We start from the raw sequence: 25,347 nt of genomic DNA, 5'->3' as shown, positions 1-25,347 counted from the left end.
AAAATCACATTATATATATATTTTATATATATATATTTAAAAAAATAAATAAACACAAAACAATTTAACGTCAAAATTGTTTAACATCTCACGAATGTTAAAGGAAAAAGTCAAGATTATGCTCGTGCTGAAGCTAAGTTACTCACGATTTGATTCGATATTTAGTTACCATAGCGACGCGTCTAATGAAATTTGAATGATAAACACTCGAACCCATCGATATCTGTTGGTTTGGATGCGAGGCGACTTCAGAGACTCGAGAGTATTTTCTGTGGTGAAATTGTGAATTTTGAAGGAGTTTGGAGGATTTCCGAGAGGAAACTTGTATTTTTTGAAGGCTATTTTATTTAAATGTTATATTCTTTGAGTTTTATATGAACGAGTTATTTTGGAAATAGTTTCGATTGTTTGTTTTTGTTTAAAACTCTCTGGGGAGAGTTTCATTTTTTATTTATTTTTTTATTTATTTATTCTTGTTGGAGTTTGGAGGAGATTTCAATGGCTCGCATGGGTGAAGGACTAGGTGAGTGTTTTAATTATTCAGTTGTTTATTGGTACGTTATGTTGTTACGGTTTGATGTTGTGCATAGTTTGACTTAATTCATGTGTAGAAATGTGTGCAAGTTAAGCCATTTAAACCCAAATATTGCATAGCTAAATGATCACATATATTCATTGTAAATGAAACATTTTTTTTGTCTTTAAAAAAAAATCTAAACAAAATTTGTGAATTATTATTTTTTCCTTGTCACAATTAGGAAACTGCTAATTAAATGCAAGACGCAATAGAAAGTTGAAAAATAAAGGCTAATTTTACAATTATTTGTTGTGACCACTGACAATTGATTATTAATTATAAATATAATGTGACTAATATATAAAAAAAATATTTCAGCCTCAGGCCGCTCCAGATCCAAGAGTGCAGCTTTCACCCAGACGGCTAGTCAGGAGGAGCTACCTGGCTATTTAGCGCCTCTGCCCTCCGAGTTGGCCTTGTCTGTGTCAAAAGATCAGGCTAACAGGAAGAGGCAGAGCGACAGCCAGCAAGCCCCAAATGATGGGAGCCCATCCACCTCTGCCAAACGGCCCCGCACAGGTCAGAATAAGCTTACATTAAAGAAGTAAGCCTAGCCTATTCTTACATAACTAGATTCTTTTAAGTATATTTGATGTATGAAATATTTCATCCTCAGGTCGCTCCAGATCCAAGAGTGCTGCTTTTATCCAGACGGCTAGTCAGGAGGTTGGGACACAGGGCTGTGGTGACCATGATCTGGAACCTCTGCTAAACCCAACCCAGCCACTGACACAAGAGCTACCTGGCTATTTAGCACCGCTGCCTTCCAAGTTGGCCTCGTCTGTGTCAAAAGATCAGGCTAACAGGAAGAGGAAGAGGCAGAGCGACAGCCAGCAAGCCCCAGATGATGGGAGCCCATCCACCGCATATAAGAGACCTGCCAAACGGTCCCGCACAGGTCAGAATAGACTCATATTAAAGAAGTTATTTTTCAATTATTAATTGATTTGCCATTGTAAAATATTCTCAAGATCTTTGATGTAAAATCTGCATTAAAGTAGCATTCTTTTATAGATTGAGATACTGCAATAAGTCTTTCTCAAGACATTTCTTGTGATCTTATATGTTGCAGAAGCATATGCGAAGGGCCCATTGCTGGGGCGTGGCGGATTTGGCTCTGTGTATGCTGGGACCGCCAGGTCTGATGGATTTCCAGTAAGACATTTTCTTCCCTCTTCATTCAAACAACCTTTAGAAATGTTCTCAGAATTGATATTAGTAAATGACATATGTCACAGTGAGGCAGGTGTGATTTACTGTGGTTTGCGTCTACAGGTTGCTATCAAGTATGTCTCTAAAGGCAGGACACACAAGAGGCTGAAAGTTGTAAGTACCACCTTGAATCCTTTGTTGTTTCACATCCTATTGGTTTACACACACACACACACACACACACACACACACACACACACACACACACACACACACACACACACACTCACATCCGCATTAAGCCCTGGATTTAATGCAGCATTTGTCACTACAGGAAGGCCAGGGTCTGCTGCCACTGGAGGTCGCATTGATGACCCAGGTCAATTCAGCCCCTGCCAGCCCCAATGTCCTGCAGCTTGTGGAGTGGTTTGACTATCCCACGCACTACACCATGATCCTGGAGCGGCCTGTTCCTTGTCAAGATCTCCAGAGTTTCAGTGAGGAGAACAGCCCTCTTGATGAGAGCCTGGCCAAGAAAGTGCTGGTGCAGCTCATCACTGCGCTGAAACACTGTGAGAGCCGCGGGGTCCTGCACCGGGACGTCAAGCCACAGAACATCCTGATTTCCACAGCTTCACATGACATCAAGCTGCTGGACTTTGGGTGTGGAGACCTCCTAAAGGACTCAGCCTACAAATCGTTTGCAGGTTGGTTTGCATTACAGAAGGAAAGATCTCACTACATCACTCTGTGTGATGTTCTTATACATGGATATTTTGTGAACCAAAAGGAAACTTAAAGATAATTTGAGGCCTACAATTAGTTTGGACGGGAACCTTTTCAATGAGTGTTTTTTGGTCTTCTTGGGTTTTCAGGCACTCTTCAGTACGCCCCTCCGGAGTGGTTTCGTCAACACCTCTATCATGCTGGACCGGCTACTGTTTGGTCAGTGGGGGTGACTCTCTACAAAATCCTGTGCGGTTTTTTACCCTTCAGAGCTGCGTGGAGGGTCACCTCCAAAAGCAGACTGCACTTCCCTAGAGAGCTGTCTACAGGTAAGCGATAGCAAACATTCAGATAGAAAAACCATACAAAAACCATGGCCAGACAGAGAAGTTTGTTCTGTTGTGTTGCTGAAGGCAAGTACTGTGTTGTGTGTAACAGAGTGCCGTCAGTTGGTTAGCTGGTGTCTTAGTGCAGCGGAGGCAGACCGTCCCAGCTTAGACGACATTGAGCATCATCCCTGGTTACACTGAACAGGTGGCATTACACTTATCTGAAGCACAGCAGTCATGAGTTGGATTGAATTATTAGGGTCAGTCTAGATAACGGTTTTAATTATTTGTATAGGGTGACCAGGAGGACGGCAGAGATGGCTTCCTGACTGTGCACCTACAGAAAAGAGGAGGTAGGGTCTTTCTATGTGGATGCTGGAGGCAGCACCAGGTGAAACCAGAGCCCCGATGGGTTAGAGATCCGCCAGCTGGACAGAGTACAAGTAGCAAAATCTGTATTTCCCCCCCCCAGTTAGAGTGGAAAAAGGGAGAAAACGTTTTCAGTACTACTTGGGACTACATTGGCCCACTTTATAGTGTATAAAAGTATATTTTTAAGTATACTTTAAGTGAAACAGCAGAAAACTAAGTACACAGCTAGTTTGCTCTTCATGGGTTCAATATTTCACTGAGTAACGTTAGGCAGTTTTGATTTATATGCTGTTTAATGGTTGATGATTGCCTTATTTCACATTGCCGTAAGTTGGTGTGACAAACACTCTTTAATATTGCTTTGCACTGACTTTAACTGTTTTTACTGATTCTCGGTTGTCTTCTTAACATACGACACAGGTGGCTGTGCTGCTGGTAGCATGCGCTAAAGTATCCTTGATCACTTGGAGTCTGCTATGTTGAATTACAAAAAATGACACATCTCTTTAGCCAAACATTCACATAATGAATCTTATAACCTTCCTATTATATCAGATCAAATGTGCATCTATTACTTGAAATGTTATGAACAGCAGCTACGCTAATTATTTTCTGTTTGCTTTTCTGTTTCTACAGTGGGATTGAGCCAGCTCCCGCCTCTTACGAAGATTTCAGATGACCCAACACCTGCGGAGATGACGCCAACTCTGAATCAACATACACAAATGCCAAATATTCGCTATATTGTAATCAATCCAATATGCTTTCCCAGATATATGTTTTGGCCATATACTATGTAACCTAATGGCATTTACAACAGAAAGCGCAAACATAGACACACACACACACACACACACACACACACATTACTAGGGTTGGCCGTCATTACAAAAATCTTATTTCACATATTATTTAATAATTGTATATGATTATGAAGATAGTATATTTCTCAATATAGCTATTTTGGTATCTTTGTTGTTAAAATAAGAATTAAGATGCTAATAACAAATACTAGGACAAATACAATAAGAAAGATTCAAAAGAAAACAATAGGGAATAATGAAATATTAAATAATTGAATAATAAATATAAATAATAAAACATGTCATAGTATGAAGGTAATATATACTTATTCTTATTAAATCTACTTAAGTTATTGAGTCAAGAGCAGTGAGTGATTTTCTCTTTCTATTGTTGTTTGATGAACATTAACAGCGTAAGCCAGCAGCAGCCATATAGAAGGCTGCTGTCACTTTAAGACCTGACGCACGATATTGACACACATCCCATTTCTCTTGGAGGTCGGAACTGTTTACGTTCACTAAAGACATATCCGTGTTCGCCGCGTCAATATACTCACCAAGACAGGCGAGGCAGTTCTTTTTCAAGGATTTTTCACTCAAAACTATTTTGCACTTATTTTCTAATTTATGAATGATTTGTTAATCACTTGAACTCATATCAAATATTATTAGATATGAATTCTTTCAAAGACACAAGGCGATCCATTCTCTTTTTTTCGACCTCATTATCGTCGGCACCAAGAAAAATTAAATCACATTATGACGTCACAAATCTCTATAATGTATTTAAAGGATTTTAATATTAGACTGCAAAAAATAAAAACATTTGAGTTATTATTAGAGTTACTGTTTATTCTTACCTGTTTGGTACCATTGACTTTTTTTAAGTAATTGAAATTGTATGTTTTTTGTTAGAAATAAATGATTACTCTGTCTCCTACTTTGTCTTTTCCTTATTGCATGGTCAGATTTGTCTGTGCATATTTTGGCATCTTTTCAGCAGTGAGTTCATACATAAAGTGGCTATTGATATTTCATGTTATTGTTACTTTTGATACCAACATAATGTCACCAGATGTCACCAAAGTATGTCAAATGTTGAGGTTTTGCCTGTTTCAACTTACTGGAACAAATATTTTTACTTAAGTAAAACATATATATTAAATATTACATAAAATAAGCACAGTTTACATGAAAAATATGTTACTTTTAGAGGTAAATAAATTCACTAAATCACCAAATAAATGCATACATTGATAGATTTTACTTTATAGAAGATGGTGATGACATTTATAAAAAAAAAATATAATAATTGGGATTACACCTGAGATATTCATGCCCAAATTTGTCCATGAAAGACCAAATAAGGGCTGCTGGCGTTTGAGGGTTAAATACCACCAACACGACGGATAACCATCCTCATACTTATTGGCCTGATGAGACGCCTGTTGCTGGTGCTGCTGAGATTGAGGAGAAAAAGAGCAAGAGGAACTTCTGGAAGTGGCTCCACTTGCCTTGTCGCAGAGCTGCCAAATATGACCTAGTTCAAGTTGAGAAGGAGTACCAGTGTGAGGCTGGATTATATCGAAAACTCACCAATTGTGGTAAAATCACATGAGCCTGTCCTGATGATACAAGTTTTGATTAATGGCAAAGTCATGGGAACTTCTGTTCTTTTTCCTTTTTAACAAAGAATCACTGTCCCTAATGCTGTCATCACACCAAACACTTTAGAGTGACATTTGTAAGATAACAAAATAAATTAAAGACTTTTGATCACATTATGATCAGAAGAGTGTCATTATCAAACATTGTGTGAGACTTTAAATTCAGAATAAAATCGATTTGCAAGTCCCCTTTATTTATATAGTGTGTTATACAATACATATTGTTTCAAACAGCTTCACAGCAAATCAACAGGAAAAATACAGAATCAATGCAAACTTCAAATATGAGACAATTAAATTCTGCTGTAAAACAGCTCTAAAAATACAACAGTGTCATTATTCAGCTCAAGTCAGTTCAATAACTGTAAAGTTCATCAATTATGAAATGAGTTCAATTCAGCTCTAAGCTGCACTAGAGAAGACAATAGTGTCGTTATTCAGCTCAAGTCAGTTCAATGTAGATTTAGTTTTCTTAAATAACTGCCAATGGTGCAAAATTCATCAATTATCAAACAAAGTAGATTCAGCTATAAATGAGCTCTGCAGAAGACAATACTTTCACCATCCAGCTCAATTTAGTTCAATAATATGAGCCGTTTCATTTTTTTTAAAAGATTTTATATTAAGATATAAGTCAAAAATGCTGTTAAATAAAAAAACACTCTAATCTGAGGATACAATACATATTCATTGTATTCATTTGATTCATATTGTAGCTCCAACTTCTGAAGTTCTTCCAGCTGCTGAGGAACAGCTGGAGCAGGACGTCCTCCAACCCACGTCGACGCTCCAGTTAGTTTGGCTGTAGATGAAAACTGGAAAAGCTGGACAAGAATGATAAATATATGAGATTTAGAAAACATTTTTTATAATTATGATATATACAGTATATATAAAATTTGTATTTCATACTAACTAGAATTCTTTTAAAAGAACACATTTCAGGCGTTTAATAAATTTAGCCACGAGCTGGCCGAAGGAGGATTTGGCATTGTGTACACAGGGACTTGAGGTTTACATTTCTTCCACTCACAAAACATTGCAGATCTGTTTAGGATTCCTGATATGACTGACAGCTGTGAACATGCTAAATGTTAATTCTTTGTTTTGTTGATCAGGTGACTGTAAAATATTCAGTGAAGATGCCAAACATCTAAGTGGTGAGAAGGCTGCCCTCTCTGTCACTGTTTTCAATTCATGGGAAACCTCTTCTATCTAACCATCATATGTTATGCATTTTAGCCTGGTCAATCCAAACGCCTCTCCTTGGAGATTGGCCTGACATTAATGGCCAGCGTTCCTCACATAATTAAACTGCTAGACTGACAGGACGACACAGACCACTGCATCATGATCATGGAGTGGCTTTCGCCTTGCATGGACCTGTTGAGTTTCATGGACTTCCCTCAGAAGAAGCCTTGAGGAGGAGACAGCACGACGGTTATGTGGCAGGTCATTCATGCCGCTAATTTTTTTTATTGCTGAGAGAATGGTGTCTTCCACCAAGCCATTAAACCAGATAACCTGCTTGGGAACCAGGCCACCATGGAGTTGGTCAAATTGACTGATTCTGCCTTCAAATTCTTCAGTAGTATGTGTTATGAACCGCTTTATTTAGATTACAGAAACACATATAAAGTCAACATGCTGTGGAAATATATTGATCATCAGACAACATCTCCTTCCTCAAGGCACAAAAGCGTTCAGTCCTCCAGAGGCCAAATTCAATGGCAGGTATACCACGCAAAGCTGACGACAGTGGTCTGTCACACCCACAAGGTGAGACCTTCATCAAAGAACAAAGATGGACAATTTAAAAAAATTCATAGAAAAAAGATCAATCACTTCAAAGAGAGCAGGTTTAAAGTATAAGTTAATAATCAGACATCTCTCTCGTCTTTAAGCACAGAATGCTGCGACATGATTTGTGCTTGTCTGCAGTTTAAGCCTATTGTAGGCTATGCAAAGGCTAAACAAGCCAACTATAAGTGGTCACTGCTGTGATGGTTCATATTACACAATGATTATATGACTCCTGTCTCAACCTCAATGTACAGAAAATTGTTTTTACAAAGAGACAAAATTATCATAAATGTCTGTTTCTCACTGTTTCGTCTGTTTTCTTCTTGAGCACTCTCAAGTTCCCCTGACAGACCCATCTGCGAGTCCCATGATTGATCAACCGTGCTGTCTTTTTTTTTTTTCTTCGACAGACACGGGACCAGCCACGGAGTTCGCGAGCCCTGAGAAATGCTTGTGAACAACGTTGGTAGACAAACAACACCAAATAAGACTGACAAAACACAGAGCGCTCCGCTGAAGAGCAAAAAACTGGTGTGTGTATGCATCAGCGTCCCTTATGTATCTTCCGGGTATGCCGTCATCTACTACGTCATGACGCACCACCAATCAGATTGGCTTGATTTCATTCATACTTCAGATGCTTAACGCTGTGGGCGTTCCCAGAGTGTGTTGTCACTCGACGACGCAGTGTCTCGTTCCCTTCTCGGGGAACAAGGGTTATAGTCATAACCCGAGACGGTTTCAATAAGCCAAAAAGACAGAGCGAGGATGAGGAAAATAGATATTCAAAATTGTAACATTATCATGTACTTTTGAGGACTGTTAGAAACATAAAATGCATTAAAAAAATGAAAGAAACCCAGTATAGTAAAAGACAAATGCTATTAGAGAGTGGGATACTACAATTACGGTAGATCGTCATGAACTCAAACGGACTACATCTCATTAATTCAATCATTTAAAGATAAGAATTATTTTATGTTTGTTTAACATAAAATAATGTTTAACATAAAAGCAGTGTTTTATATGTTAGTTTAAAACACCAAAGTTGTTGCAACTATTTAACATTAATTTCAGGAATTTAGAGAAATATCATGAGCTTCATTATCTAAAAGCATTTATTTTTGATTAAAGCAAATGTAGTTTTCTCTTTTTAAATAATTTGTATAGCGTATAAAAACAATTATAAGTTGTGAGGTATATGAAATGAATATTGTTTAGCCTATAACAGAGAGCTAATACTGAAGGTCAGTTCAACCACGGAGTTACTAACCATATTTTTTGGAGAAGTACCTTATCTTTAGAATAACCATTTATGTCATTAATATTGCAATGACATTTAGTGTGGCTTAACTATCCACTAAGATTGTTGGTGTTTTATCCTACTGACTGGGTTTCCTACCCCCCCTCCTTATTAACCATCAAAACAAATACATTCATAATATTATTTATTTATTTAACCATAATTAGTTATGTAGTAAAACAAATTCAGCAAGTCCTTTTTTATGTTATTTTATTTACTTGCATCATTGGCTGGATGGGAGGCATGCTGATATTGGTGAGGAAGCTGGAGATAGGGAGGTGAGAGAGAAGAGGGTGAGAAAGAAAAGGAGGTTTTGGAGGAGGCTGGCCTGTTCCAATTTTCTTGCCTATAAGAGCTGGTGAGGGTGGCTAAGCTCAGAGTGAAAAAGTGGAGGATAGCCAAAAGGTGGAGCGGGACCTTCTAGGAGCTCCTTTGATGTATCACCTCTTGAAATTCTGTACATAAACATAATATAATCAATAGGATTTCTGTACATAAAAGTAAATTCATTACTACGGTCACAGTTTTGCAACAGATGCCCGAAGGCCGTTGCAAAGCCAGGGTGATGACTGACCAAGGTGGTGCCGGAGGGACAAGGGAACTCGATGGAGCCAGAGGGATCAAAGAGTAGCTGAGGGAACGACAAACCCAGGTGGAGCCAAAGAGTTGGAGAGTCGAGGTGGAGTCCTGGTCTTGGAGGGCTGAGGTAGAGTCAGGGGTTCAGGGTCCTTCATGGAGATATGAAACTATTTTAAGAGTGTTACGAAAATTAATGTTGACAAATACAAACATCACATGTCTATGAAAACATGAACATATGACTAGAAAAAACAACTGCTAGATTATGATGCATAAATGGTTATTTTGTTTTTAGATGTTTTTTAAAAAATGTATCAACTTTGCTAGCAGGTTAATAAACTCAACCAAACGCACCCTATATTAGATTAATCAGTGCAAGTTACCAACTTGCATCAGCACAAAAGGATGCGAATGCGCACGTGAACTTGGCCGTGCTAGTTTTTACACATTTTGAATGCGCTCTTCCCTTAACAACAACGCCCATACACAGGCAAATAAAGCATAAGATAATTTACAAAACTATTACAATTGTGTTCTCATTATAATGTTATGTACATGACAGATTGGCTCTGCACATCTTGCACTTAATTTTACTTTTCCTGATCAAAGTGACTGCGCGTTTTCGAAGGCATAATGAGAAACAACTTTAAATAAAACATAGGTCTACTGTTAAAAAACATGAGAACGAAATAACGTTGCTGCATTAATATCATCAATGCTTTTGAAAGAGAAATAGCCTATCTAAAAAGAATATAACCGTCTCAAATAAAAGGCATTTTTCTATCCTGATATTAGTCCTCTGGCTTGAATGCTCTGTTTCAAGGGGCGTGTCTGATGTGAGACTTCAGTGAAAACGGCCACTGTTGTGATTGGCTGACATCTGTGCATTTGAAATGAGTATTAGATTATGTGGCGGAGGGGGCGTGGTTTAGCGAGGTTTGCAAGCGCTGCTAGAGAGAGAGACGGACTGCATGTGGACCAGAGAGACCTTAGAACTGGAGATAGATAGCTGAGAAAGTTTTATTGTACTGAGTTGTTGAGAGCGCAAGTTTATTTTCTTTGTATCTGAGAGTTCTGCATAAACACGAGTCCCAGTCACGCTGACCCTGTCGTCTTCCTCCTTATTCTACGAACTTTGTAACATGTGGAACCCCTCTCGAATACTTTTACTACGTTTTTTTTACCATTACAGCTGTCGAGAGGAACGGTTCATGAAAATGTTGATTATAGCATTATATTTAGATCTTTTCCTATCACATGAAAAGCTGCAGTGATGAGGATTGAGTACATAGACAGTCTGTTGATCGCGTGAATGCAGTGATCTCGTCATTGCAACGCGTTTTCTCTCACGAAATGCTTTCACCACAACTAACAGCAAACACAACATCGATATGAATACAGTAAGAGCCACGTTGTTCAGCATAACAGCGCCATTCGTTATAACAGCCGTTTGGGCAAGTGTGCAGATACACTCGCGACGTGTGATTCACAGCTCCGAACATTATAAAGAGAGTGTTCTTTGATTGCTAATCTACAGTGATGGCAATAACGGCGTTATAGATAAACGGCGTTACTAACGGAATTATTTTTTTCAGTAACGAGTAATCAAACAAATGACTGTTTCTCCTGTTACAACGCCGTTAGCGTTACTGAGAATAAAATGCGGCGTTACTATAATTGAGCTCACTGAAGCGGTTTTCTTTCGAACAGGCTCTCTGTCAGTAGGACTTGCAAAGTTTTTTCTTTCTCTGGTTGGTGTGTGTGTGTGTGTGTGTGTGTGTGTGTGTGTGTGTGTGTGTGTGTGTGTGTGTGTGTGTGTGTGTGTGTGTGTGTGTGTGTGTGTGTGTGTGTGCGTGCATGCTATGCGTGTTTGGTACCGTCTATGGGTGGTACACTGATGATGATTGGTGGGTGGGAGACAAGGTTGAGGTTGATAGGTTGAGTTCACACACACACACACACACACACACACACACACACACACACACACACACACACACACACACACACACACACACACACCTATGACACACACGCACACGCATATACACAGTCACACACACCAAGTCCGACGACTTCAAATGTAGCTTTCGCAAACTGGAAGTATAAGCGCTAATTTTCCCTCGTTGAGGTGAAAGGTGTTTATGTTAAATGCGACTTATGCACATGAATAAAGAGTCTCTCTACGTCGGTGGCAAGTAATTCTAATCTAATGAAGCCTCACATCATCACATGCCGCCACAAAATTAGTGGCTAAAAACTCAGGAGATAACGTGAGCTCCACTACCAAAAGGAGTAGTACTGATAATATTTACACAATATTTACACTATAGTAGGTCTACTGATAATATTTACACAATATTTACACTATAGTAGGTCTACTGATAATATTTACAATAATGTATTGAATTTGATAGGTGTCTCTCACATTGTCCCAGAGCAAATCCATATCGTTAAAGCCTGTGCTGACATCGCGAGTAAAATAAACAAAATCCATTTTCTCCAAATTCTCTGGCAAAAGCAGAGGAAGGGCAGGTAACCTTTCCCCATATGACGGCATATAGGGAAGATTCCAGATCGGCTCGTCTGAGCTCTCATTTTCTCTAAGGCAGAGCAGGACAGCCAGAACTCGGTTTACACCAATCACAATTTCTAGCCACTTGGGGACCATATACAGGCTAGGGGAACTCATATTAATGTTAAAAAAAAATCATTTTATGAGTTTTCATGCCATGGGACCTTTAAGGCGGGCGTACACTGTGTGAGTTCGGACACTCGGGAGGCAGTGAGATATTGCACATGTTACGAGTCAGTTGACCAGATAATCGCGTCAAAGCAGCTGGTACACGGAACGAATGTACTGCACCGTGAGCCGGCAGCAGTCGCACAAGCTTTCGCACTAAACACGGAGACTGGAGGTTTCAATGTTTCTGCTATAGGTTCAGAAAAAGAAAAAGAAAGAAAATCTTTCTTCGTAAGTTGAATATGGAAGGCGGTCTGCCGGAAGCTAGATATTTTACTTTATACGGTTTTAAATATTAATATTTTTCTTACACAAACCCATCGATTCGCTTCAGAAGGCCTTTATTAACCCCCCGGAGCCGTGTGGATTACTTTTATAATGTATGGATACACTTTTTTGGGCTTCAAATTTTGGGCTCCCATTCACTGCCATTTTAATGCTTGAAAGAGCCAGGACATTTTGTAATATAACTCAGATTGTATCCGACTGAAAGAAGGATGTCATATACACCTAGGATGGCTTGAGGGGGAGTAAATCATGGGATCATTTTCATTTTTGGGTGAACTATCCCTTTAATACCGATATTGATACTATTATATATTTTGTTCATATTTTTAATTAATTTTATTTTCATTTTTTCTGCTTTGATCTGTAGTCTTATTAGTTTTAGTTTTGTTGTGTTGATGTTTATACAGTTTTTATTTTTTTATGGTTTTATGGAATAATTATGAGTCATCGATGAGTCATCGCCGTACTATAGTATGAGAAAACGTCACAGCCTATGACGTTGACATGAAGATGAATTTAAACCAGGTTGAAAATAGAGCAAAAAGGTTTAAAATTAACTCGTTTTCTCCCACATTCAAAACTTTTTGACTATTTGCATTCTATGCGTGTATCGCCACCTGATTTTCTTATTGTTCTGAGCATTAAAATCTTAAAGGGGACCTATTATGCAAAATTTGGACATAAATGTGTGTTGGCAGTGTGTGTACACAACCACCCTATAGTGGTAAAAATCCACCAACTCCTTTTTTTTAATCCCCATAAATCATAAGCAGTGTCTCCCAACTACCTGTTTTCAGCCATGGGGCTGGTGTGACGTCTCATCAGCCACAGGCCCCGCCCATGAATGTTGACAGACACTGCCGTTTTAACATAGATTAATTATTATTATTACGTCCAGGGCTGAATGCGGATGTCAGCTTTTACAGCTGCTTAGACCCAGATTGATACAGGAGATCAACAGACAGTGTATGTGTGTGTGTGTGCAAACCAAGCCTGTAGCACTCCTCTCAGAAACTGAAGCCTCCACGCCATGATTGCCCCCCCGGTGGTTGGTCCCAGTATAGCTCCTAAACCCCACCTCTCCATGTATTAGAATGGACGCGAGACACACTAAACAATTAAATTACACTTGAAATAATTGTTTCCTAAAGATGGTTTCTGTCATATCAGGCAGTTTTTATCACGATGATTTCATTTCAAGTGTTCGTTTTTTAAATAAGTTTAGTTTTAGTTCGTTATTTGATGTTATAAAAACGGGGGATGTGACGTCATGATTGACAGCTGAGACTGACGGCTTCTCTGAGTGAAGTAGTCACTAAGGCACTAACAGACTTTTTTCGGGATTTTTGGGAGGAGATTGGAGCTTTAGCTTTCATTTCTACATTTCCATAACTGTTTATTTCACACCAACATAATGAATTGTTCTGCATATGTGAGAATGTGGGCGGGCTTTTGATAATCGCGCCTCTACTTCCTGATCTCTACTGTGCAGACTCGGTCCCAAGATGTCAGCGCCGTGTGCAGCCTCCGAAAGCTTCAACTCTGGTCAGCGGAAGTCAATGAAGTCGCGTCGTCCATATTTTTTTACGGTCTATGGTGCAAACCAATAGGATGTGAAACAACAACAGATTCACGGTGGTAGCTACTTACAACTTTCAGCCTCTTGTGTGTCCTGCCTTTAGAGACAAACTTGATAGCAACCTGTAGACGCAAACCACAGTAAATCACACCTGCCTCACTGTGACATATGTCATTTACTAATATCAATTCTGAGAACATTTCTAAAGGTTGTTTGAATGAAGAGGGAAGAAAATGTCTTAATCCTGTCTTAATGTCTGGAAATCCATCAGACCTGGCGGTCCCAGCATACACAGAGCCAAATCCGCCACGCCCCAGCAATGGGCCCTTCGCATATGCTTCTGCAACATATAAGATCACAAGAAATGTCTTGAGAAAGACTTATTGCAGTATCTCAATCTATAAAAGAATGCTACTTTAATGCAGATTTTACATCAAAGATCTTGAGAATATTTTACAATGGCAAATCAATTAATAATTGAAAAATAACTTCTTTAATATGAGTCTATTCTGACCTGTGCGGGACCGTTTGGCAGGTCTCTTATATGCGGTGGATGGGCTCCCATCATCTGGGGCTTGCTGGCTGTCGCTCTGCCTCTTCCTCTTCCTGTTAGCCTGATCTTTTGACACAGACGAGGCCAACTTGGAAGGCAGCGGTGCTAAATAGCCAGGTAGCTCTTGTGTCAGTGGCTGGGTTGGGTTTAGCAGAGGTTCCAGATCATGGTCACCACAGCCCTGTGTCCCAACCTCCTGACTAGCCGTCTGGATAAAAGCAGCACTCTTGGATCTGGAGCGACCTGAGGATGAAATATTTCATACATCAAATATACTTAAAGGTTCTATTAGTAATTATACATTTATAATCAATAATCAACGTCAAATTATGTTAAATTCTTTTTAACATAATCTTAACATAAACAAGGTCTTTAATTGCAGTTGAGCAACTTATAATTGTATAATTGCATTATAATAGTGGCAAGAACATTTTGAATTTTGATTTAAGAAAAAAGGCTTGCAGTTTGTTTAATTTACAAGGAATATAATACATGTGATCATTTAGCTGTGAAAAAAATGGGTTTAAATGGCTTAAGTTGCACACATTTCTTTACATCAATTATGTTAAATCAAACAATGCACAAAATCAATCCATAATATACCAATAATAAACAAATAAAACAATTAAAACACTCACCTTTCGTCCTCGTCTTTCTCCCATGCGAGCCATTGAAAATCCAAACTTCAACAAGAAAATACAAAAATAAAAAAAAGAATTAAAAAATAAAACTCTCCTCAGAAATGCCAAGAATATATCAAATAAAACTCTTTCTAAAATAAGAAAAGAACAATAAAATGTGTCTCTTTCAAAGAAAAGAACTCCAAACAAAAACTCTAAAACAAGAAAATATCCTCAGAACTCCTTCAAAAATTACAATCTCTGCAAGGAAAATACTCTCCAAAAGTCTCTAAAGTCGCCTCGTCTCTCAACCAACAGATATCGATGGGTTTGAGTGTATTTATATCCAGTCCAAATTCATTTCACGCGTCGCCATAGTATGGCAACTAAAAGTCGCATTATGCGCATATGCACACCTGACGATCATGCGCTCGAGTACAGCAGCGCGAGCACAATCTTGACTTTTTCCTTTTTCATTCGATGAACAGTTGCGACGTTAAATTATGTTTTTTGATATCAAATTAAAGTTGCCGATATGAGCTTTTAATGAGCAGGTAGTAGCTAATTTGTCCCCTAACTAACGTAAATTAATACGTGATGTCGTTTGTATTCAGATCACATGACTTTGCGTAATGCCCCTACCAAACGGCACATGAAATCACAATTGAATTAAGCTGCTATATATTTACATAAATAGCAATAACTAAATGTGTTCATAACTTTATTTATTAATCTATTTATAACATTTATTAAGAAACTAATCCTGTCCGAATAGTGCTTGTTATGATCCCATCTGATCTAACGTTACTCACCTATAATTGCTGCGGGGGAACGTCATCCTTCACTCATTTATTAAACTAAATTCATATATGGACTTTTTTTCTTTTCGAGATGCTTTATTAATTTGGATTTCATCGATATTTTGGATAAATGTGAAAGTTTCACCTCACCACCCTCAACTGCTAACAGGTTTGATGACGCATGAAGATACTGAAAGCTGATTGGCCTCTTGCCAATGATGGTTATGCGATAAAAGCTAATTAATTATTAGAAATAATAATATAGCTTATAATAAGAGAATCTCTGATATCCTCCCTTAATGCCTTTTGAGAGCAATTTGAAAGTGTCCTGCGAAGTGGTAAGGTCAACTGCAATAAACACACGAGTATTCTCCATTAGCCTGGGCTATGAATAATATTTTGGAAATTAAATGCAATTCCACGAATTATAATAATTATTCATTTATATAATAAAACATCTAGGAAATAGGTTCTGTATAAACAAATAATCGATGTGTGTCGATGTCCATAAGCAGACATAAAAACTTTCAGTAGGTTATCCAACATAAAAATCACAAGATCACATTCCTAAAAATCACATTATATATATATATATATATATATATATATATATATATATATATATATATATATATATATATATATATATATATATATATATATATATTTAAAAAAAATAAATAAACACAAAACAATTTAACGTCAAAATTGTTTAACATCTCACGAATGTTAAAGGAAAAAGTCAAGATTGTGCTCGTGCTGAAGCTAAGTTACTCACGATTTGATTCGATATTTAGTTACCATAGCGACGCGTCTAATGAAATTTGAATGATAAACACTCGAACCCATCGATATCTGTTGGTTTGGATGCGAGGCGACTTCAGATACTCGAGAGTATTTTCTGTGGTGAAATTGTGAATTTTGAAGGAGTTTGGAGGATTTCCGAGAGGAAACTTGTATTTTTTGAAGGCTATTTTATTTAAATGTTATATTCTTTGAGTTTTATATGAACGAGTTATTTTGGAAATAGTTTCGATTGTTTGTTTTTGTTTAAAACTCTCTGGGGAGAGTTTCATTTTTTATTTATTTTTTTATTTATTTATTCTTGTTGGAGTTTGGAGGAGATTTCAATGGCTCGCATGGGTGAAGGACTAGGTGAGTGTTTTAATTATTCAGTTGTTTATTGGTACGTTATGTTGTTACGGTTTGATGTTGTGCATAGTTTGACTTAATTCATGTGTAGAAATGTGTGCAAGTTAAGCCATTTAAACCCAAATATTGCATAGCTAAATGATCACATATATTCATTGTAAATGAAACATTTTTTTTGTCTTTAAAAAAAAATCTAAACAAAATTTGTTAATTATTATTTTTTCCTTGTCACAATTAGAAAACTGCTAATTAAATGCAAGACGCAATAGAAAGTTGAAAAATAAAGGCTAATTTTACAATTATTTGTTGTGACCAATGACAATTGATTATTAATTATAAATATAATGTGACTAATATATAAAAAAATATTTCAGCCTCAAGCCGCTCCAGATCCAAGAGTGCAGCTTTCACCCAGACGGCTAGTCAGGAGGAGCTACCTGGCTATTTAGCGCCTCTGCCCTCCGAGTTGGCCTTGTCTGTGTCAAAAGATCAGGCTAACAGGAAGAGGCAGAGCGACAGCCAGCAAGCCCCAAATGATGGGAGCCCATCCACCTCTGCCAAACGGTCCCGCACAGGTCAGAATAAGCTTACATTAAAGAAGTAAGCCTAGCCTATTCTTACATAACTAGATTCTTTTAAGTATATTTGATGTATGAAATATTTCATCCTCAGGTCGCTCCAGATCCAAGAGTGCTGCTTTTATCCAGACGGCTAGTCAGGAGGTTGGGACACAGGGCTGTGGTGACCATGATCTGGAACCTCTGCTAAACCCAACCCAGCCACTGACACAAGAGCTACCTGGCTATTTAGCACCGCTGCCTTCCAAGTTGGCCTCGTCTGTGTCAAAAGATCAGGCTAACAGGAAGAGGAAGAGGCAGAGCGACAGCCAGCAAGCCCCAGATGATGGGAGCCCATCCACCGCATATAAGAGACCTGCCAAACGGTCCCGCACAGGTCAGAATAGACTCATATTAAAGAAGTTATTTTTCAATTATTAATTGATTTGCCATTGTAAAATATTCTCAAGATCTTTGATGTAAAATCTGCATTAAAGTAGCATTCTTTTATAGATTGAGATACTGCAATAAGTCTTTCTCAAGACATTTCTTGTGATCTTATATGTTGCAGAAGCATATGCGAAGGGCCCATTGCTGGGGCGTGGCGGATTTGGCTCTGTGTATGCTGGGACCGCCAGGTCTGATGGATTTCCAGTAAGACATTTTCTTCCCTCTTCATTCAAACAACCTTTAGAAATGTTCTCAGAATTGATATTAGTAAATGTCATATGTCACAGTGAGGCAGGTGTGATTTACTGTGGTTTGCGTCTACAGGTTGCTATCAAGTATGTCTCTAAAGGCAGGACACACAAGAGGCTGAAAGTTGTAAGTACCACCTTGAATCTGTTGTTGTTTCACATCCTATTGGTTTACACACACACACACACACACACACACACACACACACACACACACACACACACACACACACACACACATCCGCATTAAGCCCTGGATTTAATGCAGCATTTGTCACTACAGGAAGGCCAGGGTCTGCTGCCACTGGAGGTCGCATTGATGACCCAGGTCAATTCAGCCCCTGCCAGCCCCAATGTCCTGCAGCTTGTGGAGTGGTTTGACTATCCCACGCACTACACCATGATCCTGGAGCGGCCTGTTCCTTGTCAAGATCTCCAGAGTTTCAGTGAGGAGAACAGCCCTCTTGATGAGAGCCTGGCCAAGAAAGTGCTGGTGCAGCTCATCACTGCGCTGAAACACTGTGAGAGCCGCGGGGTCCTGCACCGGGACGTCAAGCCACAGAACATCCTGATTTCCACAGCTTCACATGACATCAAGCTGCTGGACTTTGGGTGTGGAGACCTCCTAAAGGACTCAGCCTACAAATCGTTTGCAGGTTGGTTTGCATTACAGAAGGAAAGATCTCACTACATCACTCTGTGTGATGTTCTTATACATGGATATTTTGTGAACCAAAAGGAAAACGTTTGGACGGGAACCTTTTCAATGAGTGTTTTTTGGTCTTCTTGGGTTTTCAGGCACTCTTCAGTACGCCCCTCCGGAGTGGTTTCGTCAACACCTCTATCATGCCGGACCGGCTACTGTTTGGTCAGTGGGGGTGACTCTCTACAAAATCCTGTGCGGTTTTTTACCCTTCAGAGCTGCGTGGAGGGTCACCTCCAAAAGCAGACTGCACTTCCCTAGAGAGCTGTCTACAGGTAAGCGATAGCAAACATTCAGATAGAAAAACCATACAAAAACCATGGCCAGACAGAGAAGTTTGTTCTGTTGTGTTGCTGAAGGCAAGTACTGTGTTGTGTGTAACAGAGTGCCGTCAGTTGGTTAGCTGGTGTCTTAGTGCAGCGGAGGCAGACCGTCCCAGCTTAGACGACATTGAGCATCATCCCTGGTTACACTGAACAGGTGGCATTACACTTATCTGAAGCACAGCAGTCATGAGTTGGATTGAATTATTAGGGTCAGTCTAGATAACGGTTTTAATTATTTGTATAGGGTGACCAGGAGGACGGCAGAGATGGCTTCCTGACTGTGCACCTACAGAAAAGAGGAGGTAGGGTCTTTCTATGTGGATGCTGGAGGCAGCACCAGGTGAAACCAGAGCCCCGATGGGTTAGAGATCCGCCAGCTGGACAGAGTACAAGTAGCAAAATCTGTATTTCCCCCCCCCAGTTAGAGTGGAAAAAGGGAGAAAACGTTTTCAGTACTACTTGGGACTACATTGGCCCACTTTATAAAAGTATATTTTTAAGTATACTTTAAGTGAAACAGCAGAAAACTAAGTACACAGCTAGTTTGCTCTTCATGGGTTCAATATTTCACTGAGTAACGTTAGGCAGTTTTGATTTATATGCTGTTTAATGGTTGATGATTGCCTTATTTCACATTGCCGTAAGTTGGTGTGACAAACACTCTTTAATATTGCTTTGCACTGACTTTAACTGTTTTTACTGATTCTCGGTTGTCTTCTTAACATACGACACAGGTGGCTGTGCTGCTGGTAGCATGCGCTAAAGTATCCTTGATCACTTGGAGTCTGCTATGTTGAATTACAAAAAATGACACATCTCTTTAGCCAAACATTCACATAATGAATCTTATAACCTTCCTATTATATCAGATCAAATGTGCATCTATTACTTGAAATGTTATGAACAGCAGCTACGCTAATTATTTTCTGTTTGCTTTTCTGTTTCTACAGTGGGATTGAGCCAGCTCCCGCCTCTTACGAAGATTTCAGATGACCCAACACCTGCGGAGATGACGCCAACTCTGAATCAACATACACAAATGCCAAATATTCGCTATATTGTAATCAATCCAATATGCTTTCCCAGATATATGTTTTGGCCATATACTATGTAACCTAATGGCATTTACAACAGAAAGCGCAAACATACACACACACACACACACACACACACACACACACACACACACACACACACACACACACACACACGCACACACACACACACACACACACACACACACACACACATTACTAGGGTTGGCCGTCATTACAAAAATCTTATTTCACATATTATTTAATAATTGTATACGATTATGAAGATAGTATATTTCTCAATATAGCTATTTTGGTATCTTTGTTATTAAAATAAGAATTAAGATGCTAATAACAAATACTAGGACAAATACAATAAGAAAGATTCAAAAGAAAACAATAGGGAATAATGAAATATTAAATAATTGAATAATAAATATAAATAATAAAAAATGTCATAGTATGAAGGTAATATATACTTATTCTTATTAAATCTACTTAAGTTATTGAGTCAAGAGCAGTGAGTGATTTTCTCTTTCTATTGTTGTTTGATGAACATTAACAGCGTAAGCCAGCAGCAGCCATATAGAAGGCTGCTGTCACTTTAAGACCTGACGCACGATATTGACACACATCCCATTTCTCTTGGAGGTCGGAACTGTTTACGTTCACTAAAGACATATCCGTGTTCGCCGCGTCAATATACTCACCAAGACAGGCGAGGCAGTTCTTTTTCAAGGATTTTTCACTCAAAACTATTTTGCACTTATTTTCTAATTTATGAATGATTTGTTAATCACTTGAACTCATATCAAATATTATTAGATATGAATTCTTTCATTCAAAGACACCAGGCGATCCATTCTCTTTTTTTCGACCTCATTATCGTCGGCACCAAGAAAAATTAAATCACATTATGACGTCACAAATCTCTATAATGTATTTAAAGAATTTTAATATTAGACTGCAAAAAATAAAAACATTTGAGTTATTATTAGAGTTACTGTTTATTCTTACCTGTTTGGTACCATTGACTTTTTTTAAGTAATTGAAATTTTATGTTTTTTGTTAGAAATAAATGATTACTCTGTCTCCTACTTTGTCTTTTCCTTATTGCATGGTCAGATTTGTCTGTGCATATTTTGGCATCTTTTCAGCAGTGAGTTCATACATAAAGTGGCTATTGATATTTCATGTTATTGTTACTTTTGATACCAGCAAAAAAATCTTTGGCTCGGTTTCGGAGGCTGAGGTTTTTGTGAACACCGTTATTGAACAAGACCCTTCTTGATCTGCTGCTTAGGACTTTTTTTTTCTCAATGTTGTTACCATGGCTGTAGGACTTGAATCATCGTTCCTTTTGTTTACTGGCGGCCTTTTATAGGAGGTAGTGAGTATATTTTCAGAAAAAAAAAAAAAAAAAAAAGACATTCACAGACTTTTGCATTTGCTACTTGTTCATATTATTATATATGTTAGGCTGTATTTGCATGTACATTTTTAAGACTACGCTGTTTAATTCACTTTTAATAACGTCAAAAGTTACAGTGGGTGTGTACTTTATGCACTATAGGCCAGGTGTATTGAGCAATTCTTTTGTTAATGACGTAGTTGTATGGAGGCTGTTGGGGAGCCCCTGATCTCTCTGTTAGAGGTTACTTTCATAGGTAGGTTTTCTTCTCCTTTTGCTGCCCAGCAGCTCCACTGTTCCTATGAGGGGGTTTTTCCCGGCTTCGTTTGGGGAAGCTGATGGAAGGGGAAGGGTGGGTGGTTTTGTTTGTTTTTTCGTCTCGTGTTTAGCGTTTTGTGTCTGTATAACTCCTTCATTGGTTAATATACATTCAAATTACCTTTGCAGCTGGCATTCCTTTAGATATTGTACTTCATGACTAGTAGTACGGGGCTGCCACTTATAGGTGGCAATGTCACTCTCGTCAGCTGGAATGTCCGGGTATTAAATAACCAAATTAAGAGAGCTAAAGTTTTTTCTTATTTGAAGTCCATCCCTGCTGACATATTATTTTTACAAGAGACACATATTAGGCACTCTGAACAAAGGCGACTGAGATGTAATTGGATCTCTCAGGTATTCCAATCTACTTTCTCATCCAGGGCCAGAGGAGTAGCTATTTTGTTTCGTAAATCAGCCCCCTTTAAGCACATATCTACTATCAGCGACCCTAATGGCCGCTATTTAATTGTTTCCGGCCTACTTTCCTCGATTCATGTCACACTGCTTAATGTGTACGGACCTAATTTTGATGACCCTGCTTTTTTCCGCAAAGTCTTTAATCTTTTACCAAATACTCTAAACACGCACCTGATAATAGGCGGCGATTTTAACTTGGTGTTGGACCCTACTCTAGATAGATTCCCCTCTCGCTCTGGCATACCCTCGGCCAATTCTACCACTGTTCTTAATGATTTGATTACTTCTTTCGATCTAGTCGATATCTGGAGACTAAATATCCAACAGATATGCAATATACCTTTTTTTCACAAGTTCACAAATCATACTCCAGGATAGATTTCTTTTTAGTTGACTCTAAAATTATTCCCTGTGTAAAATCATTGAAGCATCACAATAGAATCATCTCTGATCATTCACCAGTGACAGTATCTCTAGATCTCTTAGAAATTAAGCCCAGCTATAATTGGCGTTTTAATCCTACTTTGCTCTTAGATGTCAAATTTTGCGAACAATTAACAGAGTTACTTGCTGAGTTTCTTAAATTTAACGATACGGGCGAGGTTTCTGATTCTACATTATGGGAAAGCCTAAAGGCTGTCTTGAGAGGGCACATTATTTCATACGAGTCCAGGCTTAAAAAGCAAAGGGTAAAACGCCTTATGGAAATTGATAATTGTCTCACTCGGTTGGAGGATGCTTATAGAGCTTCTGCTGAATCGGATACGCTCAATGAAATTACAGCACTTAAATTAGAATATAACTTGATTCTCTCGAACCAAGTTAGTAATATGTTGTTAAAAGTTAAGCAAAAGCAGTTTGAACTTGGGGATAAACCAGATAAATTGCTTTCTCGCCCGCTGAGGGGGCTACAAGCCTCAAGAGCAATTTACAAAATCAAGAACAAGAATGGTCTTGTTTTAACAAATCCCAGTGAAATCAATAATACATTTAAAGAATTTTATGAAAATCTATACAAATCAAAGGGTTGTTCGGACCTCAGCATTAGCTAATTTCCTCCATTCATTACATCTTCCAAAGTTGGGGTGCATAGAGCAGACAGCTCTGAATGCAGACATAACGGTAGAGGAAATTCTAGATGCTATTAAATCTTTCCCCAGCGGCAAGGCTCCTGGCCCAGATGGGTTTGGGGTCGAATTCTATAAAAAATTTGCGCATGTGCTCTCTCCTTTGTTATTGAGGATGTTTAATCATTCATTTGGCGAACACAAACTCCCTCAGTCCCTGTATGATGCAAATATCTCCCTAATTCTTAAAAAAGGTAAAGAAGAAACCGACCCTTCATCATATCGACCCATAGCTCTTTTGAACTCTGACCTTAAAATTTTTACTAAAATTTTGGCTAATAGATTAAATAACTGCATTGGGAAAATCATTCACCCTGATCAATCTGGTTTTATTCCTGGCCGCTTTTCTTTTTCAAATGTCAGGCGTTTAATGAATATTTTATATACTAGATTTGATTCCAAAGCTAGCGTTGCAATTCTTGCCCTAGACGCAGAAAAGGCGTTTGACCAAATTGAATGGGATTATATTTTAACTGTGATTAGAGAATTTGATATGGGTGATACCTTTGCCTCTTGGGTGAAGATGTTATACGCCTCTCCCACATCCTCAGTTCTTACTAATTTTAACAAGTCACCTCAATTCCAATTACACAGAGGCACCCGTCAGGGCTGTCCTCTCTCGCCCTTGCTTTTTGCTATCGCAATTGAACCTCTCGCCCTTGCAATTAAAAAGTGCCCTCTAATTTTGCCTCTGAATTTAGGTGGAATTAATCACCAAATTTCCCTCTATGCAGATGATATTATCATTTATCTCAGTAACCCAGAACAGTCTATTCCACCCTTACTAAATCTATTGGAAACTTTCGGTAAATTCTCCGGTTACTCAGTAAATTGGCAAAAAAGTGAATTTTTGGCTGTGACAAATAATATTGATCCTAACTTTTTGCGTACTCTACCTTTTAAAATCGCTAAAAATAGTTTGAAATATCTTGGAGTTAATATACCTAAAAACCCTAAGGATATATTTAAGCTTAATTACTTAACAATGCTCGAAAACCTAAAGAACAATATAAAATGCTGGAGGACTTTACCTCTGTCAATGATGGGGCGTGTGAATGCTATTAAGATGGTGACGTTACCTAGATTTTTGTATCTTTTCCAGAATCTACCAATCTATTTGCCCAAAAAGTTTTTTAAAACTTTAGATTCTATTGTGCTGCCATTTGTCTGGGGCTTCAAAGCACATAGAATATCTAAAATACACGTGTGCAAGCCTAGGTCGTTGGGGGGTTTGGGTTTGCCAAATTTTCAACATTACTACTGGGCTGCCAATTGTAGAGCCTTAACTTACTGGCAGGACACACGCCCGGACAGCCCTTCAGCTGATATCCCTTCAATGATTGAGCGGGCCGTTTCAAATTGGTCTCTCTCCTCATTGCTTTTTGCTGCCCCAGAGACATTCAAAGCCTCAGCAGGATCCCACTTTATGACTAACAACTCTCTTAGGATATGGCTTCAGATTGTTAAGACATTTAATTTGCCAAATACCTCTTTTCTTGCTCCTGTTTGTCGTAACCATGCCTTTAAACCTTCACTATTAGATCCAGTTTTCACAGGTTGGGCTAGAAAAGGAATCATTACCTTGAGAGATTTATATATTGACAATACTTTTGCCACATTTACTCAACTAACAGAGAAATTTGACCTTCCTGCATCACACTTCTTCAGATACTTACAAATGAGAAATTATGTTCGTTCCACTGTGCC

At 38.5% G+C, this 25,347-nt stretch overlaps 2 protein-coding genes across 2 annotated transcripts; both read left to right on the top strand.

The window, feature by feature from the left end:
* Nucleotides 1-507: 507 nt before the first annotated feature.
* Nucleotides 508-2,985, top strand: LOC307124156 (serine/threonine-protein kinase pim-3-like; the record flags this gene model as incomplete). The annotated part of the gene is made up of 8 exons (XM_079813204.1): nt 508-523; nt 896-1,096; nt 1,194-1,475; nt 1,650-1,732; nt 1,853-1,903; nt 2,064-2,436; nt 2,605-2,784; nt 2,894-2,985. 8 exons carry the CDS (start codon nt 508-510, stop codon nt 2,983-2,985), a joined length of 1,278 nt encoding a protein of 425 aa, XP_079669330.1.
* Nucleotides 2,986-17,033: 14,048 nt separating this feature from the next.
* LOC307124155 (serine/threonine-protein kinase pim-3-like) lies at nt 17,034-19,480 on the top strand (the record flags this gene model as incomplete). Its single annotated transcript, XM_079813203.1, has 8 exons — nt 17,034-17,049; nt 17,421-17,621; nt 17,719-18,000; nt 18,175-18,257; nt 18,378-18,428; nt 18,585-18,957; nt 19,100-19,279; nt 19,389-19,480. 8 exons carry the CDS (start codon nt 17,034-17,036, stop codon nt 19,478-19,480), a joined length of 1,278 nt encoding a protein of 425 aa, XP_079669329.1.
* Nucleotides 19,481-25,347: the final 5,867 nt, after the last annotated feature.

This window comes from Gobio gobio, assembly GCF_949357685.1.
Source record: "Gobio gobio genome assembly, chromosome: 3".
In the NCBI taxonomy this organism is placed as follows: domain Eukaryota; kingdom Metazoa; phylum Chordata; class Actinopteri; order Cypriniformes; family Gobionidae; genus Gobio; species Gobio gobio.
This window is presented reverse-complemented; position numbering and strand designations above follow the sequence as displayed.